Source organism: Saccopteryx bilineata, chromosome 2 (genome assembly GCF_036850765.1).
Source record: "Saccopteryx bilineata isolate mSacBil1 chromosome 2, mSacBil1_pri_phased_curated, whole genome shotgun sequence".
Lineage (NCBI taxonomy): Eukaryota > Metazoa > Chordata > Mammalia > Chiroptera > Emballonuridae > Saccopteryx > Saccopteryx bilineata.
Window position 1 is genome coordinate 40,685,143 of NC_089491.1, and position 23,606 is coordinate 40,708,748.

General features: G+C 40.6%; 1 protein-coding gene across 1 annotated transcript; it reads right to left on the reverse strand.

The window, feature by feature from the left end:
• Nucleotides 1-14,001: 14,001 nt before the first annotated feature.
• On the reverse strand, nucleotides 14,002-17,005 carry TMEM215 (transmembrane protein 215). Its single transcript, XM_066254720.1, has 2 exons — nucleotides 15,967-17,005; nucleotides 14,002-15,728 (listed from the first exon to the last, which is right to left on the reverse strand). The coding sequence occupies exon 2, from the start codon at nucleotides 15,671-15,673 to the stop codon at nucleotides 14,966-14,968; it is 708 nt and encodes a 235-aa protein (XP_066110817.1). The 5' UTR covers nucleotides 15,674-15,728; nucleotides 15,967-17,005; the 3' UTR covers nucleotides 14,002-14,965.
• Nucleotides 17,006-23,606: the final 6,601 nt, after the last annotated feature.

Here is a 23,606-nt window from a genome sequence, read left to right on the forward strand (position 1 = left end):
CATGTCATCTGTGAACAAACACAGTTTTATTTTGTCCTTCCCAATCAGTATGCTTTTTCTTTTCTCAACTTGTCTTGTCTAAATGAGTTAGATAGGACTTCCAGGACAGTGTTGAAAGGAAAAGGTAAGAAGAGGCATCCTTGCCTTGTTCCTGATCTTAGTGGGAAAGCTTCTAGGTTTTCACTGTTAATATTGGTGAGATGTTAGCTGGAGGTTGTTCTGTAAGTGTCTTTATCAAGTTGAGGAGAATTCCTCCTGTTCCTGTTTGTTTAGAGTGTTTATCATGGATGGGTGCTAGATTTTGTCAAATGCTTTTCTGCATCTATTGACTTATCATATGGTTTTTCTTTGTTAACCTGTTGAAATGGGTTCATTTTTTAATGTTGAGCAAGGTGTGCACACCTAGGATAAATCCCACTTGATTGTGATGTGTAATTCTTTTCATACTTTGTCAAATTGGATTTGCTAATATTTTGTTATGGATTTTTTTGTATCTTTGTTTAAGAGAAATATTGGTTTGTAGTTTTCTTTTAGAATCATTGTATGGCTTTGGTATTAGGGTAATTATGCTTAGGGTAAGAATGATTTAGAAAGTATTTCCTCTTCTATTGTCTAAAAGAGATTGTGGAGAATTGATATTATTCCTTCCTCAAATGTTTGGAAGGATTGCTGAACCCATGTGAGCCTGGTGCTTTCAGTTTTGGAAGATTATTAATTAATAATTCAAATTTTAAAATAAATATAGGCCTATTTAAATTGTCTATTTCTTCTTGTGTCCGTTTTGGTAAATTGTGTCTTTAGAGAAATCAGTCCATTTTATCTAATTCATTAAATTTGTGGGCATACATTTTTTATAGTATTCCTTTTTTTTCATAATTGAGATTTTATTGGTTGTTTTGAGGATAAGTACACAGACATTTCAATTTTAACATAATTCTTAACATACATACCCCTAAAAAGCAAACTTTATATTATTTCTATTCTTTTTAAATTTGTTAAGGTGTGTTTTATTGTCCAGAATGTGGTCTATCTTGGTATAAGTTCCATAATATCTTTTTTTTACAGAGACAGAGAGAGAGAGTCAGAGAGGGGAATAGATAGGGACAGACAGACAGGAATGGAGAGAGATGAGAAGCATTAATCATCGGTTTTTTGTTGCGACACCTTAGTTGTTCATTGATTGCTTTCTCATATGTGCCTTGATCGTGCGCCTTCAGCAGACCAAATAACCCCTTGCTCGAGCCAGTGACCTTGGGTCCAAGCTGGTGAGCTTTGCTCAAACCAGATGAGCCTGCACTCAAGCTGGCGACCTCGGGGTCTCGAGCCTGGGTCCTCCACTTCCCAGTCCAATGCTCTTTCCACTGCGCCACCACCTGGTCAGGCTAAGTTCCATGATATCTTGAGATGAATATATAATCTGGTATTGTTGGGTGACATAATCTGTAGATGTCAGTTAATCAAGTTGATTGATAATGTTGTTAAGTTCAGCTTGTTCTTACTGATATTCTGCCTGCTGGATCTGTCCATTTCTGATAGAGGAGTGTTGAAGTCTTCAACTACAGTAGTGGATTTACCTATTTCTCCTTGTAGTTCTACTAGTTTTTTATTCTTGTGTTCTGATAATATGTTATAGTGTATATACATTAAGGGTTGTCTTTTTGGAGACTTGATCTCCTTATCATTCTGTAATTTCCCTCCATCTTAGTTAGAGTATGGGCTGCCATAACAAAATGCCATGAATTAGGTGGCTTAACTAGAAACCTTTGTTTCCGCATGGTTCTGAAGGCCAGAAGTATGAGATCAAAGTGCCAGGATGGTCAGTTTCTGGGGAGGCCTCTCTTCCTGGCTTGTAGGTGTCTGCCATCTCACATGCCCTTTTCTTTGAGCACACTTAGAGAACAAGAGAGAGCAAGAGCTCTGGTATCTCTTCTTAGGAGGACCCTAATCCTATCATTCAAGGTCCTATCTACCCTTATGGCCTCATCTAACTTTAATTAGCTTCTTATAGGTTCTATCTCCAAATATGATTATATTGAAGGTTAGGACTTCAACATTTATTTGAATTGAGAGGTGACGCACAGTTCAATTACTTCTTTTTTTTTTTTTTTTGTATTTTTCTGAAGCTGGAAACGGGGAGAGACAGTCAGACAGACTCCCGCATGCGCCCTCTCGGGATCCACCTGGCACGCCCACCAGGGGGCGACGCTCTGCCCACCAGGGGGCGATGCTCTGCCCCTCCGGGGTGTCGCTCTGTTGCGATCAGAGCCACTCTAGCACCTGGGGCAGAGGCCAAGGAGCCATCCCCAGCGCCCGGGCCATCTTTGCTCCAATGGAGCCTCGCTGCGGGAGGGGAAGAGCGAGACAGAGAGGAAGGAGAGGGGGAGGGGTGGAGAAGCAGATAGGCGCTTCTCCTGTGTGCCCTGGCCGGGAATCGAACCCGGGACTTCTGCACGCCAGGCCGACGCTCTACCACTGAGCCAACGAACCAGAGCCTCAATCACTTCTTTATTCTTGATAATTTTCTTATTTTTGCTCTAAATTCTACTGTATTGAATACAAGCACTCCAGCTTTCGTTTTTGATTAGTGTTGGTATGATATAGCTTTCTCCATCCCTTTACTTTTAATTTGTTTAGTAGTTAAAATGGATTCCTTATAGACAACATATATACTGCTCACAAAAATTAGGGGATATTTTATTGCTTTATGTTCATTTTGAAATATCCTCTAATTTTTGTGAGCAGTATAGCTGGGTCTTATTTTTTAATCTATGTTGAAAATCTGGTTGTGTGGGGGTTTTTTGTTTTTTTTTTTTTTTTAGAATGCACATGGGTGAGAAAGAGAGAGAAATTGTAATGGAGAGAGATAGAAGCATCAACTCGTAGTTGTGGCACTTTAGTTGTTCATTGATTGCTTATAAATTGCCTTTAATCCTCCTTTTAGAATGTAGTGGAGTATAAATGAATAAAAATAAACAAATGGTAGTAGAGTTTTATTCAACTCGTTTTTGTAACTTTTAGTTTTAAAATAAATTAAACCATACAGAAAAGTTGCATGAGAAGAACAAAAAAGCCCACATCCTATTCACCTGTTTCACATGTGCCCTTCAACCAGATGACCACTTTTCCCTTCTTATTCTTTTAGACCTTTTGAGAATAAGGGGTAGACATGATGCTCCTTTCTCCCTATATATTCCAGTGTCTAAATTCCTAGGAATGAAGGCATTCTTTTATATAGTCATAATTAAATGATCAAAATAAGAAAATTAACATCACTATAATACTATTATCTAGTCTCTAAACTTTATGAAAATTTGCTAATTGCCCCTATAATGTTTAATAGCATATCTCCCCCTCTGGTCCAGTATTCTTTCCAGGATCATGAATTGCATTTAGTATCATGTCTCTAGTCTCCTTTAATCAAGACCATTTTCTAGTCTTTTATGGCCTCAACTTTTTTGAAGAGTACAGGCCAGTTATTTTGTAGAATGTCCCCCAATTAGATTTTTCTGATATCTCCTCATGATTACATTGAGGTTATTCACTTTTTGGCAGAAATACCATCCAAGTGATGTGTCCTCCTCACTATGTAATAGGAGGCACCATTACTGGTGACACTAACTTTGATTATTGGCTAAACTATTGCCTTCTACTAGGTTTATACACTATAAAGTTAGTATTTCTCTATTTGTAATTAATTTTGTAAAAACATCTTGTGACAAAAAATACTGTATAAAACAAGATGGAGACATGTCAAAGGGCCATAAAAGCAAGCTTGATGGGGCTTCTTCTGACCCAATCTGGGGCAATATAATCATTTAAAAAATGAAAGTAATAGATTTTAATCCATTGCATAAAATAATAGCCCATGAGTCCATACTCATTAATAAATAAGTAAATGAACAAATAAATAGAGTAGATAGAAAAGTTCTTTCTTAGGGTACAATTACAACTGATAAAAGTAGAATAAGTGAAGAAAAATTAATACTTGGTAACCATTATAATCATAATCAATTCAGGCAAGAATCATTAATGCATGCTGACACTTCTATCAATGGGTTAAAATCATGTTGACCAATAATTACATAGTTGAACTCACTTTTATCAAGCAAAGGGCTCTGTAGGGAATGCCAAATGGAAAGCTTTGTCTTTCTTAGACTTTAAATAGCCTAAAATCTAGTAGAGAAGATTTGTGTACACAAATCATCACAACACAGAGAAGAAATTCATGGTATATCATATAATATGAAGAGAAAAAATGAAACCATTCAAGAAAGAACACTAGATAGAATGCTCAATGTGTCTGACCCAGTGTGGTGGTGTTTTTTATATTGTCCCTCACATGCATGCCACCTCCCAACATCAAATGTTTTCTATAAGGAAGAAGATAGGCTGCTGGTCTGGGACTGATGAGTGAGGAGGGAGAGAGATGTTTTTGTGAAGCAACTGCTCCTTTGGTTTCCAAGAGAAACAGTAGTAGAAACTGCAACAGAGAAGCGGGAAGGCTGTGGCTTAGTGTAGATGGGCCATTCTTCTATCAGGTTTCTGTGTACAGGCGGTTACCTGGACATTCTCAGTGATGTGGGATTGTGGAGAATATTAAAGTGTTGGGATATTGATAAACAACAGATTTTAATTTTCTTTCTGGATTTGTTGGAAAACTTTATTCTTGGAATTTACTTCCCACACTATCCGTCAAAGCCTGAATATATTGTTCTCCCAGGGTCACGATACAATTTTCTCTTCCACACAGCTCACAGAGAGGGAAGAATGAAAATTAGTTATTGGGATCTCTGTACCCAGAGCATGATTTAAACAGTATAAAAGAAAATAATATCCCTGGCTGGGTAGTTTAGTTGGTCAGAGAGTTGTCCTGACATGTCAAGGTTGTGGGTTCAATCCCCGGTCAGAGCACACATAAGAATCAACCAACGAATGTATAAATAAGTGGAATAACAAATCAATGTTTTTCTCTCCTTCTCTCTCTTCCTTCCTATCTCTCTAAAATCAACAATTTAAAAAACCCCACGAAAATAATAAAGTAAACCATTCTTTATTCTGGCTGATTGAGAAAGCTTCCAGGATCTCTATTTTAAGGTGGTTATTGCAACTTGGTTCAGATACCTGAGCCATGATCCCAGTGTGGCTGTGCAGCTTTAGCCAGGGTCCTACTGGGAGCTTGGGAGTGGCCTGGCAAGGAGAGGAATTAACTAGGAATATTTAGGACAAACTGGACCATGATGGAGTTGACTTTTACCAGGTAGACCAGGAGTCTAAATGACAGGGTCCAATGATGGCATATCCCACCTGGGCTCCCTCATACTTCCTGTTAGTCATAAGTTCTGGCTCTTGGGCACGTGATCCCTGCCAGGTCTGTTCCTTTTCTGTCCTTGCCTCAGCCGAGGCTCTTAGTCCTGGCCTTGGTATTACTGCTCGTGTCTGACACTACATTCTTCTCTCAGTGGGTCCTTTTGGTTGAATTTATACATTTATAATGATTTAATTTTATTATCTTTATATTTTAAATACCTTAACTAATATTATTCACTTTCTATTCCTTTAACTTCCTAGTTTTTATTTTACTTCTTAGTTCATTATTGAATACTTTTCTAATGTATTTAACCTTATTTATTGGATACTATTTTATATTCCTTTTAACTCTGTCGAGCAGGTATTTTCAGCCTAATTTTGCCCTTATTGGATACACTCTTAAATCAAGTGTATATATTTTTTAGCACTTAAAAATGTGTCAAAATTCTCTAGCATTTTTGTTTTACTCTTTACATTATGAAAACATTTTCTGTTGGGTTTATCCTCTTAGTCCATTTTCTAACATTTGCTGCTAAGTTAGAGATGATAACTATTGATGTCGGGGTGGGGGGCGGATGGAGGAGTGGATGCCACAATAGTGACTGGTTTCATAAGGGATTGGTGGCCCTTCTGTCTGTGTTGACAGTCCCATACAGACTCTCCCTCAGCTACTCCCTTTCCTGCCACACTCAAAGGAAGTCCTTCTTGCTGTTGTTAAAGGAGAAACGTATTCACCATGGTCAAGAAAAAAAAAAGAGTGTCTCAAATTAAATTCCACCTGGCCCTGGCTGGTGGCTCAGTGGATAGAGCATCATTCTGGGTTCGATTCCTGGTCAGGTCACACAGGAGAAGCAACTATCTGCTTCTCTCCCCCCTTCTCACCCTCTTCCCCTCCCTCAGCCAATGGCTCGATTGGTTCAAGCATGGCATCAGGCAATGAGGATAGCTCCATGGAGTGTGACAGCCTCAGGCATGAAAAATAATAGCTAAGTACTCGAGGATCAGCCCCAGAGAGGTTGCCAGGTGGATCCTGGTCAGGGCACATGCGAGAGTCTGCCTCACTATCTTCTCTCCTCTCACCTAAAACAAACAAACAAACAAACAAACAAACAAAAAATCCACCTTTATCCAGTCAGATAGTTTGGGAAATTCACAGGACAAATTACATGGATCGAAAGTTATTAAGACTGGCCTCAGATACTGCTCCAGAGAATTGCTGAACAATGCCATCATCTTGTTTTAGAACAAGCCTGGCTTTCTCTGAACCACAAACCATAGTCCTGAGCATCTCACAGCCTTTATATAGGAGGAAAGTTTTGTAGGGGTTGGGGGTGACGATGTGCAACTTGGCTCCCGGAAACTGACCCTGGAGAATACCCAGGTGACCTTGAAATGCCTGTTAAGAGCTATTGGATGGAAGCATAATAGAGGGACAGTAGTCAAAGTTGGGGAATTATATTTTGTTGACCTACTTAGAGGATTAACCTACGTATATTGATTCACATTCTTTCTGGTCAGGAATTCAAAAGCTCAGTTGTCAAATGCTCCTAAAACCACTAGTTCTTGTCACTTGTGCAGTAGGGCCACTGACTCATAGAGGGAAAGCAGAGAGCAGGATTAGGTCTGTCGGGGAGGGAAGAGAAAGTGCTCGGGAAAGGTTCGTCTCTTTCTTCTTGTTATATAAGATGTGGTTTCCCTGAAGAAACAATATGCTAAATAAAAATAATGACCCCAAACCACACTTTAACCTGCGTTGTTGCTGACTATTTCAATTTAACTTAGTTTACACCAACAAGGCAGAGTTTTCTTTCCCTACCAGAAAGGCGAGGTGAGTAGGCTTTGAGGAGGACCCAAAAGGTGCAACTTAGAGTTTTCACTGAGCGTGGAAAGGTGTGTTTGGGGGGGGGGGGGTGTGGAAAGCTAAATACCATGTGGCCCCTGCCCTCAAAGAGCTCACACTGTGTTGGAAAGACAGAAACATACTCAGCTAATATGCACAATGACAGCGGTGACTGAGTGATGAGTGTTAGTTCTGAGGGGGGAAATCTCAAAGATTGTGGAAGTTGCGGCAGCTGTCCTTTGAAGGATGTGAGGGCATTAAGTCTCAGAGGGGTGAAGACAGTATGCATTTGAGGCTGAGAAAATGGCTGGGCAAAGGCTCAGGTTGATCAGCTCAGGGCCTGATTGTGGAATAGCCAAGAAGCTGCTGCAGATCGTGGGAGGTGGGATGGGAGGGCACAAGGGCAGGTGGGATTTTTCGAGTAGGTGTGATGGTCTTATCATTTATACAGAAGGTAATTGTTCATATTTTTATGTTGAATCACAGGCAGGTGATTTTCAAAAGCCTAATTCTTCTAAACAAACGTGGTCTTGCCTTAGACGGAAGAGCTAGCCAGACAGCTGGCTACCCTGTCTGATATATACAATGGTTCATTACCATGAAAAATAAAAAAGTGATTAATTGAAAATTTTTGTTATATTTAACTTTCTAGGGATGAATTTGTTAAAGAATAGCACAAGAGACATTTAATAGCTTTATATCCTATTTTGTAATTAGTCTGTATTATTAGGTATAAGGCATGCAAAGCCTTGTGCTATCACTGAGGATAAGGTCTTTGCAGGCTCCAACACAAGGTCAGGAGGAGGAATAAAGGCAAAAGAAGGAATCACTAGCAAGGATTGGGTCCAGCAATATCTTTTTATTAAGTGAGAGGCAGGGAGGCAGAGTGGTAGATTCCTGCATACGCCCTGACCAGGATCCAACCAGCAACCAAGCTGTTTAGGGCTTGAGGTGAGACTATGGAGCCATCTTCAGTGCCTGGGGCCAATTTGCTCATTCAAGCCATCGCTGGGGGGGGGGGGGGGGAGAAGGCAGAAGGGAAGGGATAGAGAAGCAGATGGTCGCTTCTCCCTTCTCCCATTTGCCCTGACCGGGAATAGAACCTAGGACTTCCACATGCCAAGCAGACGCTACTACTGAGCCAACCAGCCAAGGCCTCCAGCAGTATCTTGCAAAAGGCTGTGGAAATTGCCTGACCTGTGGTGGCGCAGTGGATAAAGCGTCGACCTGGAAATGCTGAGGTCGCCGGTTCGAAACCCTGGGCTTGCCTGGTCAAGGCACATATGGGAGTTGATGCTTCCTGCTCCTCCCCCCCTTCTCTCTCTCTCTCTCTCTCTCTCTCTCTCTCTCCTTTCTAAAAAAAATGAATAAATAAAATAAAAAAAAAATAAAAAAAATTAAAAAAAAAAAAAAAAAAAAGGCTGTGGAAATTAATTTCAGAGCCCGTCTATTTGTGTATCTGGATGGAATCATGTATAAATGCCTTTCTTTGGGGTTCCATGGAGTGAGGACCCCGTGGTAGAAGTGATTACATGATTTTATGTTATCTGGACAAGGGACTGAGATATTTGATTGAACCCAGATTAGTCTACCTCTCCATCTGGAATTTTATTTTTCCAGTGAGAAACCGAAATATAGAAAAGCCATGGATAGAATCTATTGAATTCCTGAAATTCCTTTGTAAGTCACACATATTAAACAGTATACACACATATTAAATATATTCTAAAATATATGGTAAGACACTTTAAGCAGTTTTCTTTGATATATGACAAAGTAATAATTATTATCTACTTCTATTTTTTTATTTTGGTTGTTCAACATTATGCTCCTGAAGATCGACACCACTGTGGTCTGATTTTTGAGATCAACCTAGTGGCATCTTACCTGGGGAAATGTCTCATCTTACTGGGTCTGGTCTCAATGGGGGACTTTTTGAAGAAGTATTATTTTGTTTCTTACCCTATGTCTTGCATCTACATCAGTGGTAGTCAACCTGGTCCCTACCGCCCACTAGTGGGCGTTCCAGCTTTCATGTTGGGCAGTAGTGGAGCAACCAAAGTATAAATAAAAAGATAGAATTAACTATAGTAAGTTGTCTTATAAAGATTTATTCTTCCAAACTTAGCAAAAATCCGACATAAAGTACTTGGTAAGTAATTATTATTATATGCTTTAATTTGCTGTAACTCTGCTTTATAAATTTTATAAAGTAAAGATACTTCCTTACTTTATAAATCACCATTACTGTGGAACCGGTGGGCGGTTAGAAAATTTTACTACTAACAGAGATACAGAAGTGGGTGGTAGGTATAAAAAGGTTGACTACCCCTGCTCTACATGAATAAAGAGAAAATCAACAATATTGAATGCTTTACCCATTTATACACTTCGGCTCCCTCACTCTCATCTATAAAGATACAGCTTTTCAATTGTAAATTGTTGGGGACTGAAATGTAAACAGGGTGTTTTTACAATCTGGATATCCAGGGGACAGAGAAGCTGGGCCTACCCACCCATCTCACCTGCCCAGTTAACAAAGAGCTATACCTGATTATTGCTTGTCCCACCCATGTTCTCTGGAAGAGGCTGGAAGCTAGTTTCTTATTGGTGTAAAGTTAGATCTAAATGGTATGGTGAGGGATGTCTTTGAGTTGTCTTAGAAACAACTGAATTGCTAATGGCCCACATTTTTTTCCCTGAATAAAGACGGATGCGCTTCTGGGGGCCACCATTGCATTGGCTTAGGAGCAGTAGTGACTGTTTGCCGTGTGGTCCTCCCGAACCCATCTGTATGTATATATCTTTAATTCTCTGTCTATCATTTATTTAATTCCATACCTTTTCCTGTTCGAGGACCCCATAATAGACTTGTCATGGCTGAACCACGACAGTAAATGTTACCAGCAAAAGAAAAAGCAAAATATTTGAAGCTATCCATAAAACACAATATCTGGCTAGCAATAAGGTAGGACATGATAAATTATGGTATATTGCTAAATAACATATCACACAATTGTGAAATGATAATTAGAAACACTGCATAGAAGCATAAAAACATACTTAGGATATAATTAAAAGATGAAAGAAAAACACACAGTTACAATATGCAGCGTGCATATGTATATGGAGGAAGGCCGGAAGACAATGCCCTAAGCTAAAATGGAAATACACTGCTCACAAAAATTAGGGGGTATTTTATCGCTTCATCTTCATTTTGAAATATCCCTTAATTTTTGTGAACAGTATACAATAACAGTTCTGTTAGAATAATGGGACTGTGGATTTTCAAAAATATTTTCCTTGATGCTATAAAAGAATAATGACAGTGAATTCTCACAAACTAAGTGATGCTGTAGGTGTAGAGGAGGCGATATTAACAAACAAGTAGAGGTTGGATGTTACCAAAGGGAAAAACATCTAAAAGAACGCATCCTTCTTCCCTATGTTTGCCAGCTCAGTGGATATTAAGATCCATAGTACTGACAGGAGCTGGTTAGGAAGGTGTGGAAGAGAGCCTGAACTTAACCATACCCGGATTTTGTTTACTGTGACAACTGCAATAGAAACTAAGTCTTGAAACAGTTGTCTAAATATGCTCCAGCTTGGTATCTTGCCCGAATTCACACATTGGAATCAAGAAACAGTTTAGGACCTTGGCCGGTTGGCTCAGCGGTAGTGTCAGCCCAGTGTGTGGAAGTCCTGGGTTCATTCCAGTCACATAGGACACACAAGAGGAGCAACCATCTGCTTCTCACCCCTCTCTCTCCCCCTTCTCTCTCTCTCCTCCTTCCTGAAGCTATGGCTCGAATAAGCAAGTTGGCCCTGGGTGGGCCAGGCACTGAAAATGGCTTCATGGCCTCTCCTCAGGCACTAAAATAGAGCAGTGGCCCCGATGGGCAGAGCATCAGCCCCAGATGGGGGTTGCCAGGTGGATCCAGACTGGAGCGCATGTGGGAATCTGTCTCTTTGCCTCCTTCTCTTCACTTGATAAAAAAAAAAAAGAAAAAGAAACGGTTTAGGAAAACAAAAACCCATGTGCATAATAAACAGGGATATTGAACAAGAGAAATTCAATAGAGAAAATTTCAAAAATAAAATGCCTACTTAAAATCAAGTTGACACGACTATTTGAATTAACAGCAAATAAAAATAACTAATGTCTACTTAAATTTGTCTGTCTGAAAGCTCTTAAAGGATACCAGAAGCAGATCCTCATGTCTATTATGTCGATATTAACAATTTGCGAGAACCATTGATTGGAGAGAGCTGCTCTGTTCTCTAACAGGCTCAGCACTCTCTCTCCTTGTTTTTTTCCTCTTTCACTTCTGTTTAAAAGAATAACCAGTTTACCTTGAACGGTATTTAACAAGTGTTGATTTGGGGCACGAGGCTAACTTGCTCCTTAGTAGGAAGGGTGTTGCTTAATGTAAGATATTAAGAAAAATTCACACACACAATCACACATTTAATTTTTTCTGATCAAAGTTAAGCCTCCCAGTCCAACACTTGCAAACCCTTATTTTAGCACTGTAGAAAATCCTTTCAAATGCATATTTAGATGCCTTTAAGTATCTTAAGTAGGTGGGTGGAAGAAGAAACCTGAAGTTAGTTTCTTCTGATATAGAAATTGAAAATGTGATAAAATACCTTATATCTCTAAACTAGTAGAAGAGTTTGAATTTAAAAATTAGAGTGTGTGTGTGATCTGAAGGAATTTGAGCTGGTTCCAAGAAATCAGAAAGTAACTTTTCCAAACCCCAAATCATACTTGACAGTACAAGCATACTTGACAGTACAGGCTCTTTTCAGACCCTGTGTAAGACTCGCTGAATCGCTGAACACTTTTCTCTGATGCTTTACTATCTCCTCACCTCTACAACTGGCCATATGGTCAACAAATTAGAGAAAGGATTTTTCCTTTTTAATTTTTTTTGTTGATTGAGAGAGAGAGAAAAAGAGAGAGAGAGAAGCATGAATGAATTCGTTGTTTCACTTAGTTCCATCTAGTTGTGTGCTCATTGATTACTTCTTGCACGTGGCCTGACCTGGGATGGAACCCACAACCTCTATGACCAGGACGATGCTTTATCACTGAGCCACCCAGCCCACACTGAGAAAGTTTTTATTTATCCAATTATCCAATAATTTTCACCTCCATAGAAATATAATTTCCCTCTTCCAAAATGCATTAGAGCCTGACCTGTGGTGGCGCAGTGGATAAAGCGTCAACCTGGAAATGCTGAGGTCACCGGTTCAAAACCCTGGCCTTGCCTGGTCAAGGCACATATGGGAATTGATGCTTCCTGCTCCTCCCCCCTTCTCTCTCTGTCTCTCTCCTCTCTCTCTGTCTGTCTCTCTCTCTCCTTTCTAAAATGAATAAAATAAAAAGAAAAAGAAAAAACAAAATGAATTAGAATTAGCAAGAGATAGTGTGATTTTAGGAAACTATTTTTCCTTTGTGCCAAATCCAAAGTAAATCACATTTAATGTAAGGGTATTTGTTAGATTACTTGGGGCTCCAATATTTAAACAATTCTCCTTAAATATTTATATATTTTACTTTAAATATCTTAATTTTATTCCCAGAAATGTATTTTGTTGAGTAAGAAATATTTGGTAATAAAACAAATCTGCTTTCACACATCTACAAAATTCTTTTTAATAGTAGCAAGAATTCAATCCATGTCACATAATTATTATCACAAAGTGCATAAATTTGGCCTGCATTTTTCAATAGCTCATTTCCTAGCAATATATAAAATGCCTTTGACATAATGCCATAGAATATTCAAACTGGAATGAATAAAGAGATAATCTTGTGTAAGTTGCTCCCACTCCTCACTTTTCAGGGAAGTGAAGTGTGAGAAGATAAAGTTTGTCCAGGATCACAAATCTCATTTTCTGATGTTAAGCCATACTAAAAAACAATTACATACTTTTGATGTTATATTTGATTAGAAAATGTGATTTTTTTTTAAGGGAAGGATTCTTCAGAATAATTACTGTCCTTAAAGAATTGCAGAGTTAGATGTGTAATACACAAAGGAGACATACCCACAATTTTGTCCTCAGTTCCCATTTTGGGGAAAAGTGTCTGGAACTATGTGATCATTAAAAAGAAATCATCATTCTTTGAAGGATGCAAAATTATTCTGATATTTAAGATGAAATATACCACCATTTCTATATCTAACTCAATATTTCTCTTCTCAAGGGATCAGATAGGATTCTGAATGATTGGCCTCTTGCCTATTATAGTTGAGCTAGTGAAACAGAAAGTACAATTTAGGATTCTCTTGTGATTTTTTTCCTTAGCAGCAAAAACAAACAAACAAACAAACAAACAAACAAATAAAAAATTAAACATGAAGTAAAGCATACCTTTGCCATGTGGCGTCCATTGATCAGATAGATGAACTTAAGAGCTGTCAGAGGGGATGGTTGGGGGAGTGGGGAGACTGGATGAAAGAACATATATACATAGCAAAAAACATATATACATAACACACAGACACAGAAAACAGTGTGGTGACAGCCAGAGAGAAAGGGGTGGGGCGAGGTGGAGGTGGGCAAAGGTGGAGGAGATGGGGACCGAGAGAGACTTTGCTTTGGGCGATGGGCTCATGATGCAGTGTGCAGAGGCTATTTTATTGAGTTGTACATTTGAAACCTGTATGGTTTTGCAAACAAATGTCATCTCAATAAATAACAATTAATAAAAAAAACCAACACCTGGGCTTTAGTTAAATCTAATAGATTAACTCTCATTCCACTGGCGTTTACTGAACAAATGTACAAATGATGACATTTCTGATATTTCCAGAAGTTTAATCATATCATGTCATGTGAATTCTGCATAAAGTTCAAGACTAAGGTATTGATTTCATAGTTTTTAGATTTTAAAAGGCATAAAGGAATAGTAATTACCAGTACATGTCTCTCAAAAACATTAGACACTTGTATACATATGTAAAATCCATTTTGACTTGATGAAAACAAATTCTAATCTATGAAAATATTACATCAAGTCATTCTGCACCTGATGAGGAAATTATACATGAGTGATAGTAAATGTTAGAAAACCCTTCAGATAAAACCCAGTAAATCTCTTTAAGTGAAGAGTTTAATAAGTAATATAGCCATCTAAAAATGTTAGTTTTTCACATAGCCGTCCACATTTATTTTACTTTATTTAAAAATCCCGATCTTTTCAGAGGATAATATCATAAAGCTCAGTTACATAATTCAACTTTCTTTAACCCCCCCTTCTCCAGAAAGCAGCCTGCCTAAGGTGGGATATAGCTATGCTGTACTGATTTTTTCTTTCTTTCAGCAAATAGTAAATGTAAAAAGCTTTCAACAACCAAGAATCATTTCTAATAATAAAGCATTAAATTTTTTTTCTTTCAGTTTTTTCAGAACGAAAGCAGCGCAGGGTCCTCATGGATAGCCCACGTGTCGTTTCATGCTTGGTTTCTGCAGCCCACTCAGAATTTACTCTGCTCTCAGCAGGTACTGAGTAGCACTTTTTGGGTTATTTACAAAACATCCAACATGATTTAAATTGTTAAAAAGCTATAGAAACTGCTTCCTCTCCTAGCCTCTTCTAGTGTCCTTAGCCCTCATCACCCTTCCCTAAAAGGTGTCCCCAACATGCCTATTTACATGGCTCTCAGGCACCAGAGGTTTGCACTCCCATCACATACCAGGTTACTTTCTAACAGTGTGAAGGCTGTTGGAACAGGACAGTTTCCTTCCACGGGGAGCTGGGTGTAGCCATGTTTCTATCAGCACAGCGACCCTTGTATGCAAAGTTTAGACTATCGTCTCGTGGTCCCACCTGCCTTGGCTCTGATTGATGTAACAGCAGTATCTGTCATAGGGACTTTTCTGCCTGTAGGAGCAAACGATGATACTGTCCTGGGGCACAAAGAAGATGCTGTCCTCGGGCTCGGGGCACTCGGACTTGTCCCAGGCCGAGCACTTGGCATCCAAGGCACTGTAGGCGAGGGAACTGCCGGAGGGACAGTAGCCGTCCAGGTGTCGGGATGTCTCCTCGTGATGCCCACTCTGGACCAGGCTCTGGCATTCTTCTTCTTCCGTAGGGGTGGGGGTGGTGATGGAGCTGGCCATAGGCACCTCGGCCTGCCCCTCGGGGGGAGGCTTCCCCCTGAGGCCCGCCTTCTTAGCCAGCTCATCTGAGCTTCCCTTGCCTGACTCCAGGTCCGAAGGAGTCCTCAGCAGTTCCACCACCTCCTTGTCCTTGGGTTTCCGGAAGCAGGGCAACTTTCGGACCCACAGCAGCTCATTTTCGGGCCACTTGGTGCACCCCTCAGTTTTCCTGGCCAGGGCAATGGCTGCAATGCCTGGTAGGCAGATGGCTGGCCCGATGGCCAGGAGGGGGATGTTGCCCAGAGTCTCTCCTTTCATCCCAGAGACAGTGAACATGAAGCCAAAGACCAGGAAAACACTGACCAGGGCCACCACCAGCCCAGTCCTTGGGTTAATGTCATCAGGCCGCATCTTTCACTCCATGCAGGTTGGGGGCTTCTCACTGGCTAGAGAGCAGGTTTACTGTCTTCCTCAGAGAGAAACCACAGTGGGTTAAGAAAAATCCACATCAATTTCCCACCCACCAACACTGTCTCTCTAATTCTTTGTCTCTCTCTACTTTCTGACAATCTTGGTCTCTGTCTCTCTTTATCTCTCCCCCTGTTTCTCTTGGTCTTTGTCTGTCTGTCGTCTGTCTGTCTCTTTCTACTATTTGAACCTCAGTCTCTCATATAAACGTACACTGGCGGGGATCACTGAGGTACCTGAGGTTTCCTCCCGTCTCCTGGGAGCAGGGAAAGAAGCCAGTCTCCTTAGAAACCTCCACAGCAGCTGGACCCTCGATTCTCTCTCTTGTTTCTGGAAGGGAAGGCTGGCTTTTCTTTCTGACTCTGCATCCAGGAAGTGGGACGTGGGAGCGAGTCTTTCCCGACAGTGCCTGTCGCGGTCCCCAGGCTCTGGAAGCTGAGCGGCGGCGCAGCTCTGCGCGCGGATCGCCGATGCTGGAGGGAGGAAGGACTTAGTCTGGGAAAGAGGGAAAGCGGTGCGCGAGCCTGCCTTGGTTACATCACTTTCAGAGCAAGCTCAGAAACACAGAAGGACGCGTGGGGGCGCGAGGGGGACAGACCCCGGGAGAGGCCACCCGGGAGGAAGAGGCTGCCCAGGGTCCAGTCGGGGTGCTCGGTGCAGCCGGGGGTCGTCCCGCCGCTGCCCAGCAGGGTTAAGCAGGGAGGCTGGATCCGCTCCTGTGCCCGGGGAGGGTCTGGGGTGCAAAGTTGCCGTTGGCCAGGGGTCGAAACTGGGGTCAATTTGCCCACCGGTACCCTGGGCTCCGAGTCCGCGGTCCGAGGGCTAGAGGTACTAAGCTGGAGATGTCCCTCTTGGACACGGACTCTTCTTTAGTTACAAATTGAGTGATCCGATCAGACAGAAAGCGGCTCCCAGGAGTTTTCCTGATCCCTGATCTCTCCACCTCGAGGCTCTTGGGGCTGGGAGGGCTGCACAGCTCCGGGTCCTGGCGCTGGCTGCAACGAGCGGCGCGCAAAAGCGCTCTAACAATGGAGCGCGCGGCACTCCCGGAGCGCACTCGACCAGGGCCCCAGGCTGAGTTAGTGGTGAAGGGTGTGTGCCACGTTTTCTTCAGCCTTGGGTAGAGTCACCAGAGGCTTTCAGCTTCGAACTCTGAAGGAGGGGTAGCCAGGTCTAACAGCTTTGAACTCTGGAGGGTGTGGCCTTGGAGCCTGGATCCCACTCCAACGTGGTCATGATGCCAGCCAGCCTACTGGGTCAAGGGAGAAGAGCTCTTTGCTCTGGGATCCCCATCTTCACATTTCGCACCTAAGCCCCAGCTCAAGAGGAGAAGGAGGATAGGAGGAGCCTCGACTGGGCGGGAGAGGCTCACTGTCCGACTTACCAGTGCCAGCTTTGGGTGATTCTCTCCTGCTTGCTGAAGCTGGTGTGCAGAACCAGTCTCCTTCCCACTGCAGCGGCTGATGGATTCTCTGGCCCCAGGAGCAAGGCTGGCTTTGGCCCATTGATGGTAGATGGAGAAAGTGAGGGACAGACAAGGTATGGGGTACATTCTTTCATGTCAAGGCACTGCCTTGGTGGAAAGAACTTTGACATCTGGGCCTTCTCTGCTTAAACTCTCTGTGGGAAAATACTTAATCTCTCTGAGAATCAGTTGACTCATCTTTAAAATGAGACTATTACTACCAAATATGTATGTGAGGGGAAAGTATGAGAACTAAATAAATGTAAAGTTCCTAACACAATGCTTGTTACATAGTCCTGTTCATAAAATGGTTGAAATGGATATTTGCATAGTATGTCATACTCAATGCAAGGCACAAGCCAAATCATAATTCTCATTAAGGGCAGCAGTACTTCCTGCCCTTCAGATTGGTGAGATTTCCCAGTATCCTTTCAATAACACCCCCTTGTATGACGTTGGCATGTGTGGTTTTTCCTCTTTGAAATCCAAAGAGTCTTGGGTCAGATGGGCATTTCTCTAAAAGTGAAGGCTCCAAATTTGCTCAGTTGATTTAGGTTTTTATTGCCAATTTAGAAGAGATGATGGAGGTGGGCAGAGAGAACATTCGTCTAACTTTTACATTAATTTTTATTGAAGTATCATATAAATAAAGAAATGAGCAGAAGTTATGAGTGCACATTTGAATGATTTTTCACAAAGAGAACATGCCCATTTGATCAGCACCCACATCAGAAAGACCATTTTAACAACCCTTCCTTGTGCCCATTATGTCACTCCTCCTCCTGTCCCCCAGAGGGAACCGTTGTCCTGACTTCTAGAAGCATGGATTACTTTTGCCTGTTATTTGACTTTATAGAAATGCAGAGCCAGAACAAAGGGAAAGAATAGAGGCCTTAACTTCAGATGTAAAATTCAAGGGGGCGCCAAAAATACCCTCAATAATTAAGATAAATAATATATTAAAAACTCAAAATTAATTTAGCAATTCATAATGAACAAAATATTTAAAATTTATATAAAGACAGGATCAGATTTTCCAGAGAATCCGAACCAACAGTTTGTGTGTGTGTGTGTGTGGTGTGTGTGTGTGTGTGTGTGTGTGTGGTGTATGTGTTAGAGGTAGAGAAAGAGAGAGAACAAATGAATGAATGGGAATTATTATAGGGAATTGGCTCATGTGGTTGTGAGGTTGTGGCAAGTCCAAAATCTGCATGGTAGGCTGATAGGCTGGAGACCCAAGGAAGAGCTGTAGTTCAAGTATAAAGGTAGCCTGATGGCAGATTTCCTCTTCTTTTGGGGAGGTCAGTCTTTTTCTATTAAGTCCTTCAACTGATTTGTCAAAGCCCACCACATCATGGAGCGTAATCTGCTTTACTCAACATCAGAGTTAAATGTTAATTTTATCTAAAAAATACCTTCACAGCAATATTTAGACATGTTTGATCAAATATCTGGAAACCGTGGCCTACTCAGGCTGACACATAAAATTAAGAAACCCTTTCAGGTTCAGGAAGCAGATGAGGTGAAGCCAAATAACACTTTAAGGAAGCTGAAGTCCTTTAGGAGTTTCTAAAAAATACATGTGCATGATACTGTTTCCTTTCTCTTCCTGTTCTTCTTCTATCTCTTTTTTTCTCTCAATATCTTCCTCTTTCTTTTCCTTCTTCTTTTCTCTATCTATATCTGTTTTGGTTTACCATTGAGAAGCCAATCATTTATGCCATGTAAATTCCTCGTAAAAAGATATGTGCGGCACTTTGTTTGCATTGCACAAACTCATTTTTGTTCTGACATTGACTGAAGGGTGGACTTTCTGAGAATATTTGAGACCCAAATCCTGCTGTCACCGCAGAGTCCTTTTGTGTGTCTCAGTTTTGTTTTTGTTTTTGTTGTTTGCCTTGAATGTTGCACAAAAAAATAACCTATCTCCATCAGCACAAGATATACCATGGTGGGGGTGGGGATGTATTAACTGTGTGATTGACAACTGCTGGGTTTGTGAATTTCAGGTAAAGGGAAAAGCATCATATTGGTATATACATTATCCTAGCTACAGAATGTATTTCATTCAAGAATCGCCTTATAGATGTGATCTGTTCAATTCTCACAATGGTTGTCATTCATGGAACCAGTCCTATATGCTGGTGTCTTTAACTGAAAGTCTGATGATTTAAATGTTAATCTCACCTAAAAAAAATAACTTCATAGAAACATCTGGAACAATGTTTGACCGACTATTTGGATACTGTGGCCTAATCAAGTTGACTCATAAAATTAACTATCACAATCAGTTTTATGGATTTTTCCTTTTGTCTTGTGAGTTTCTGTGGCTTGGCACAGCACTGCTTACCATAAGTACTCTTTGGTCTGGCATGTTGGGCTTAGTGTGAGGCTTGTGAGATTCATACAGGATGTGGCATGTAACAGTAGTTTCTTCATTCTCATTGTATTAATTATAACAGTGTACTAATTCATTCTACTGTTGATGATTTAATGGGTTATTACCAATTTTGAACTATTGTGAATAGTGTTGTTTTTTACATTTCTGTTTTGTATAGGTCTAGGAGAGGAATTGTTGGGTTATATTATACATCTCTTCAGCTTTAGTAGATATTGTTGCTTTCCCAAAGCAGTTATCCAAATTATATCCTCACCCATTTTATATGAGCATTTCAGTTATTCCATATAATTGCTAACACTTGGTATTATCAGTCTTTTAAGTTTTACCCCTTTTGATGACCAGTTAATCTTTGTGTAAAGTGTGGAGGAAGCCTGGTTGGGATCCTTGATATTACTGAAAGATGTCAGTTGTTTTCTTCTCTGCGGGCATCTGCTGAGCCTGACTGTAGCTCAGCCTCTTGTTATAATTAACCTCATTCCTCTGACTAACTTACTTGGTTTGATTTCTATGTTCCTAACCCTGTCCCAATATACTGTGGTTGTCATCTGAAAGGATAGTCATTAATTTAGTGCTTATTTATTAATCTCTTAATATGCCCTGTGGTGCTACTATTGTAGATAAAGCAATGAGCTAATAGATTGTAGGTAACACCTTGGTGATTAAGAAAAGTGATTTCCAAAATTTTTCATTGCCTTCCCCATACTAATATATCATGCATTTGAAAATGCATGAAATAAAAGAGAAAAGGGTATGATACAGATAAAATAGGCAATGTTGTAAAATGTCTTGCTGTGATGGCTTCCTACTACATTACTACAAAGGCATAATATACATTTCAGCATTTATGATAGTGGCTGTGAATCCATATTTCAGATAGTGTTGATCATTTCAGAATGATACTGACCTCATAACAGATCTGATGAATACATCTTTGTTTTTACCTCTTCACGGGGCCAAAGAAGAGCGGTGCGGGAGCAGATGCATCAGCTGTCATTCTCTCATTCACGTGGGCTTGCATCGTTAGTATTATCTTCAATATGTGGGTTCCCCCCACAGGAATACTTTTTAGCCTCTTGTCCATTTTGGGAAGTTAGTTTGATTAAAATTATATACTAGAATACATATATTCCTTTAACTAGGCATGCATAAACTGCTATGTGTTAGAATAAAGAAAAAGTAAAAAAAAAAAAAGAATGAAACTTTCCATTCTCCCTTTTTGAAAAATTTTTAAATTTATTGATTGATTTTTAGAGAGAGGAGAGAGATAAGAGAGAAAGATGGGAGAGAAGCAGGAAGCAGTAGTAGAGTCTTCCCACATGTGCCTTGACCAGGCAAGTCCGGGGTTTCAAACCAGTGACTTCAGCATTCCAGGCCGACCACTGCGCCACCACAGGTAAGGGCCACTCTCCCTTTAGGTACCTCATACTTACACCTGACCCATGGCTCTCTGAGGAAGCCTGTGTCAATCCATTTTTTACTAGTAGCAAAGCTTGTAGTCTAATTTTGAAAGATAAGTGTGAGCACATTTCTAGAATTTTCTTCTTGCACATCAGCTATTAACTGGAGCTAGCCCAGAGGTATATGAATCCTTGTAGAGACCACTGATTCAGAATACAAGGTCAGACAGCCTCTTCCTCTGTTGTTTTCATGAAGGACACCACCAAGCACGGGAGAAGAAAATGACAGGACCCAAAAAACACAGACAAACCCAGACCATTTGATTTCCTAGCAGCAAAGTTTTCACCAAAATTTTAGACATTTTCCTCTTGAGCATAAAGCCTATCATTCCTGAAATGGATTATATTTTATTTTCTCTTGGGCAACCAAATGCTTTGTTCTCATTTCACAAGGACATTTGGCACCTACTGGACATTGCTGGGTAGGGGCTAGGTCTTATCTCCCTGAGTCTGTGGGGTGAGAAAATCCTGGTGTAGGAGTCAGAAAATGGGGATGATTCTTCTTCTTCTTCTTCTTCTTCTTCTTCTTCTTATTATTATTATTATTATTCCTCCTCTTTCTCTTCCTCCTCCTCCTCCCCCCTCCTCTTTCTCTTCCTCCCCCTCCTCCCCCTCCTCCTTCTTCTTCTTTTTCTTCTTCTTCTATTTCTTTTAAAGAGGAGTTATTTTTTTTATTGTGGCAAAATATATGTAACATAAAATTTACCATTTTAATCATTTTTAAATGTACAGTTAAGTGGCATAAGTACATTCACACTGATTCACAACCATCACCACTATCCATGTCCAGAACTTTTTCATCTTCCCAAACAGACTCTGCAGCAATTAAACAATAACTCTCCATTCCCTACTTCCCTGGCCCTGGCAACCACTATTCTGCTTGCTGTCTCTATGAACTTGACTATTTGAGGTACCTCCTATAAGAGAAGTTGTAGAACATTTGTTCATTTGCATTAGGTTAATTTCACTTAAAATAATGACTTTAAACATATATCAGAATTTCATTGTTTTTTAAGTCTGAAGGATACTCCATTGTCTATGCATGTGTATATATACACACCACATTTTGTTTGTCCATTTTTCTGTTGATGGACACTTGGATTGCCTCCCCTTTTGATGACTGAGAATAATGGTGCCATGAACATAGATGTACAAATATATCTTTGAGTCTCTGGTTTCTTCAGCCTCTGGTTGGAATAACTGATGTCTCCACATGATCTCTCTGAGTCTCCTGGTGGATAGTGGTAACTGGCTTCATTCCACACCCTGTATTGAAAGAGAGGGGGAAAGTGAAACAGGAAGGAAAACTCCCCTTTCTGTCTCAGTTGCCCACCCACTTTCTGTGCTTTCTAAGATCACCTGCCAAATAAACTGCAGGTACTTAACCCTCCGCCTCAGGGTCCACTCTGGGGGACCTTGAAGAACTTCTGTGATAATAAAATGAGAAAACACACATAAAAACCTTTGAGGTCTCAAAATATAAATGGTTTACTCTTGGAATGAGTTTTTCTCAAGAGGAATGTGGTAGGTTGAATAATGGCCTTGGTAGATATCCAGGTCCTCATCCCCAGACCTGTGAATGTTCCCTTACATGGTGAGAGGAGTCTTTTGGGTGTGATTCAGTTAAGGATTGTGATATAGAAAGATTACAGGGGGTCCTCGGCTTATGACATAATTCTATTCCTACAAGAGTGACACAACCCGAATTTTGGTGTAAGTAGAAACATACCCTAACCTAAGTCACTTACCTATCCTAACACATTGTAAAATCATAATCCAGAACATAAAAACACAACTAAGCCACAGAAAAAGGAAAAAGGCATACAGTAAGTACATTGTGCTGTAGTAACAGAAAAAAATGACAAAAAAATTAAGTGTAGAAAAAAATTCCTTACCTTTATTCCTGTGGTTGGCTTGCACACCGGAAGGGGCAGAGCAAGGTGGGAGAGAGTGACCTATAGGGAGGAGGAAACTTTCTGGAGAGGCAGGAGAACCTGCAGAAGGTGCTGGAGATACTGGCTCAGATGAGTCAGGATTGCCTAAGGAACATGCAGGAGATGCTGGAGATGATTCTACCTGTAGGATGTTAATGGCATAAGCCAAAACATTCACGTCTCAATTTTTTAAAGTTTTTATGAGAGTGAGTGTCGTAAACTCAAAATGTTGTATGTCAAGACTGTCGTAACTTGAAGACCCCCTGTATCTTGGGTTATTCTGGTAGACTCTAAATGTAATCACAAGAATCATTGTAAGAGGGGGTAGAGGGAGATGTGACACAGAATAAGAAGGCCATGTGCCCACTGAGACAAAATGCCACATTGCTGGTTTTGAAGACGAAGACAAGCGCCACGAGCCAAGGAATGCAAGGAGTGCAGCTTTAAAAGCTAGAAAGGCAGGAAAATGGATCCTCCCTGAGAGTGCTGTCCTGCTAACGCCTTGGCCCAGTGAAATTGACTTTGGGCTTTTGACCTCCATAACTGTAAGAGAATAAATGTGTGCTGTTTTAAGCCATCAAGTATGTAGTAATTTGTCACAGCAGCCATAGGAAAGTAA

Coding starts and splice junctions, on each gene's coding strand:
- TMEM215 (XM_066254720.1), bottom strand. CDS start 15,673: ATGCGGCCTGATGACATTAACCCAAGGACTGGGCTGGTGGTGGCCCTG.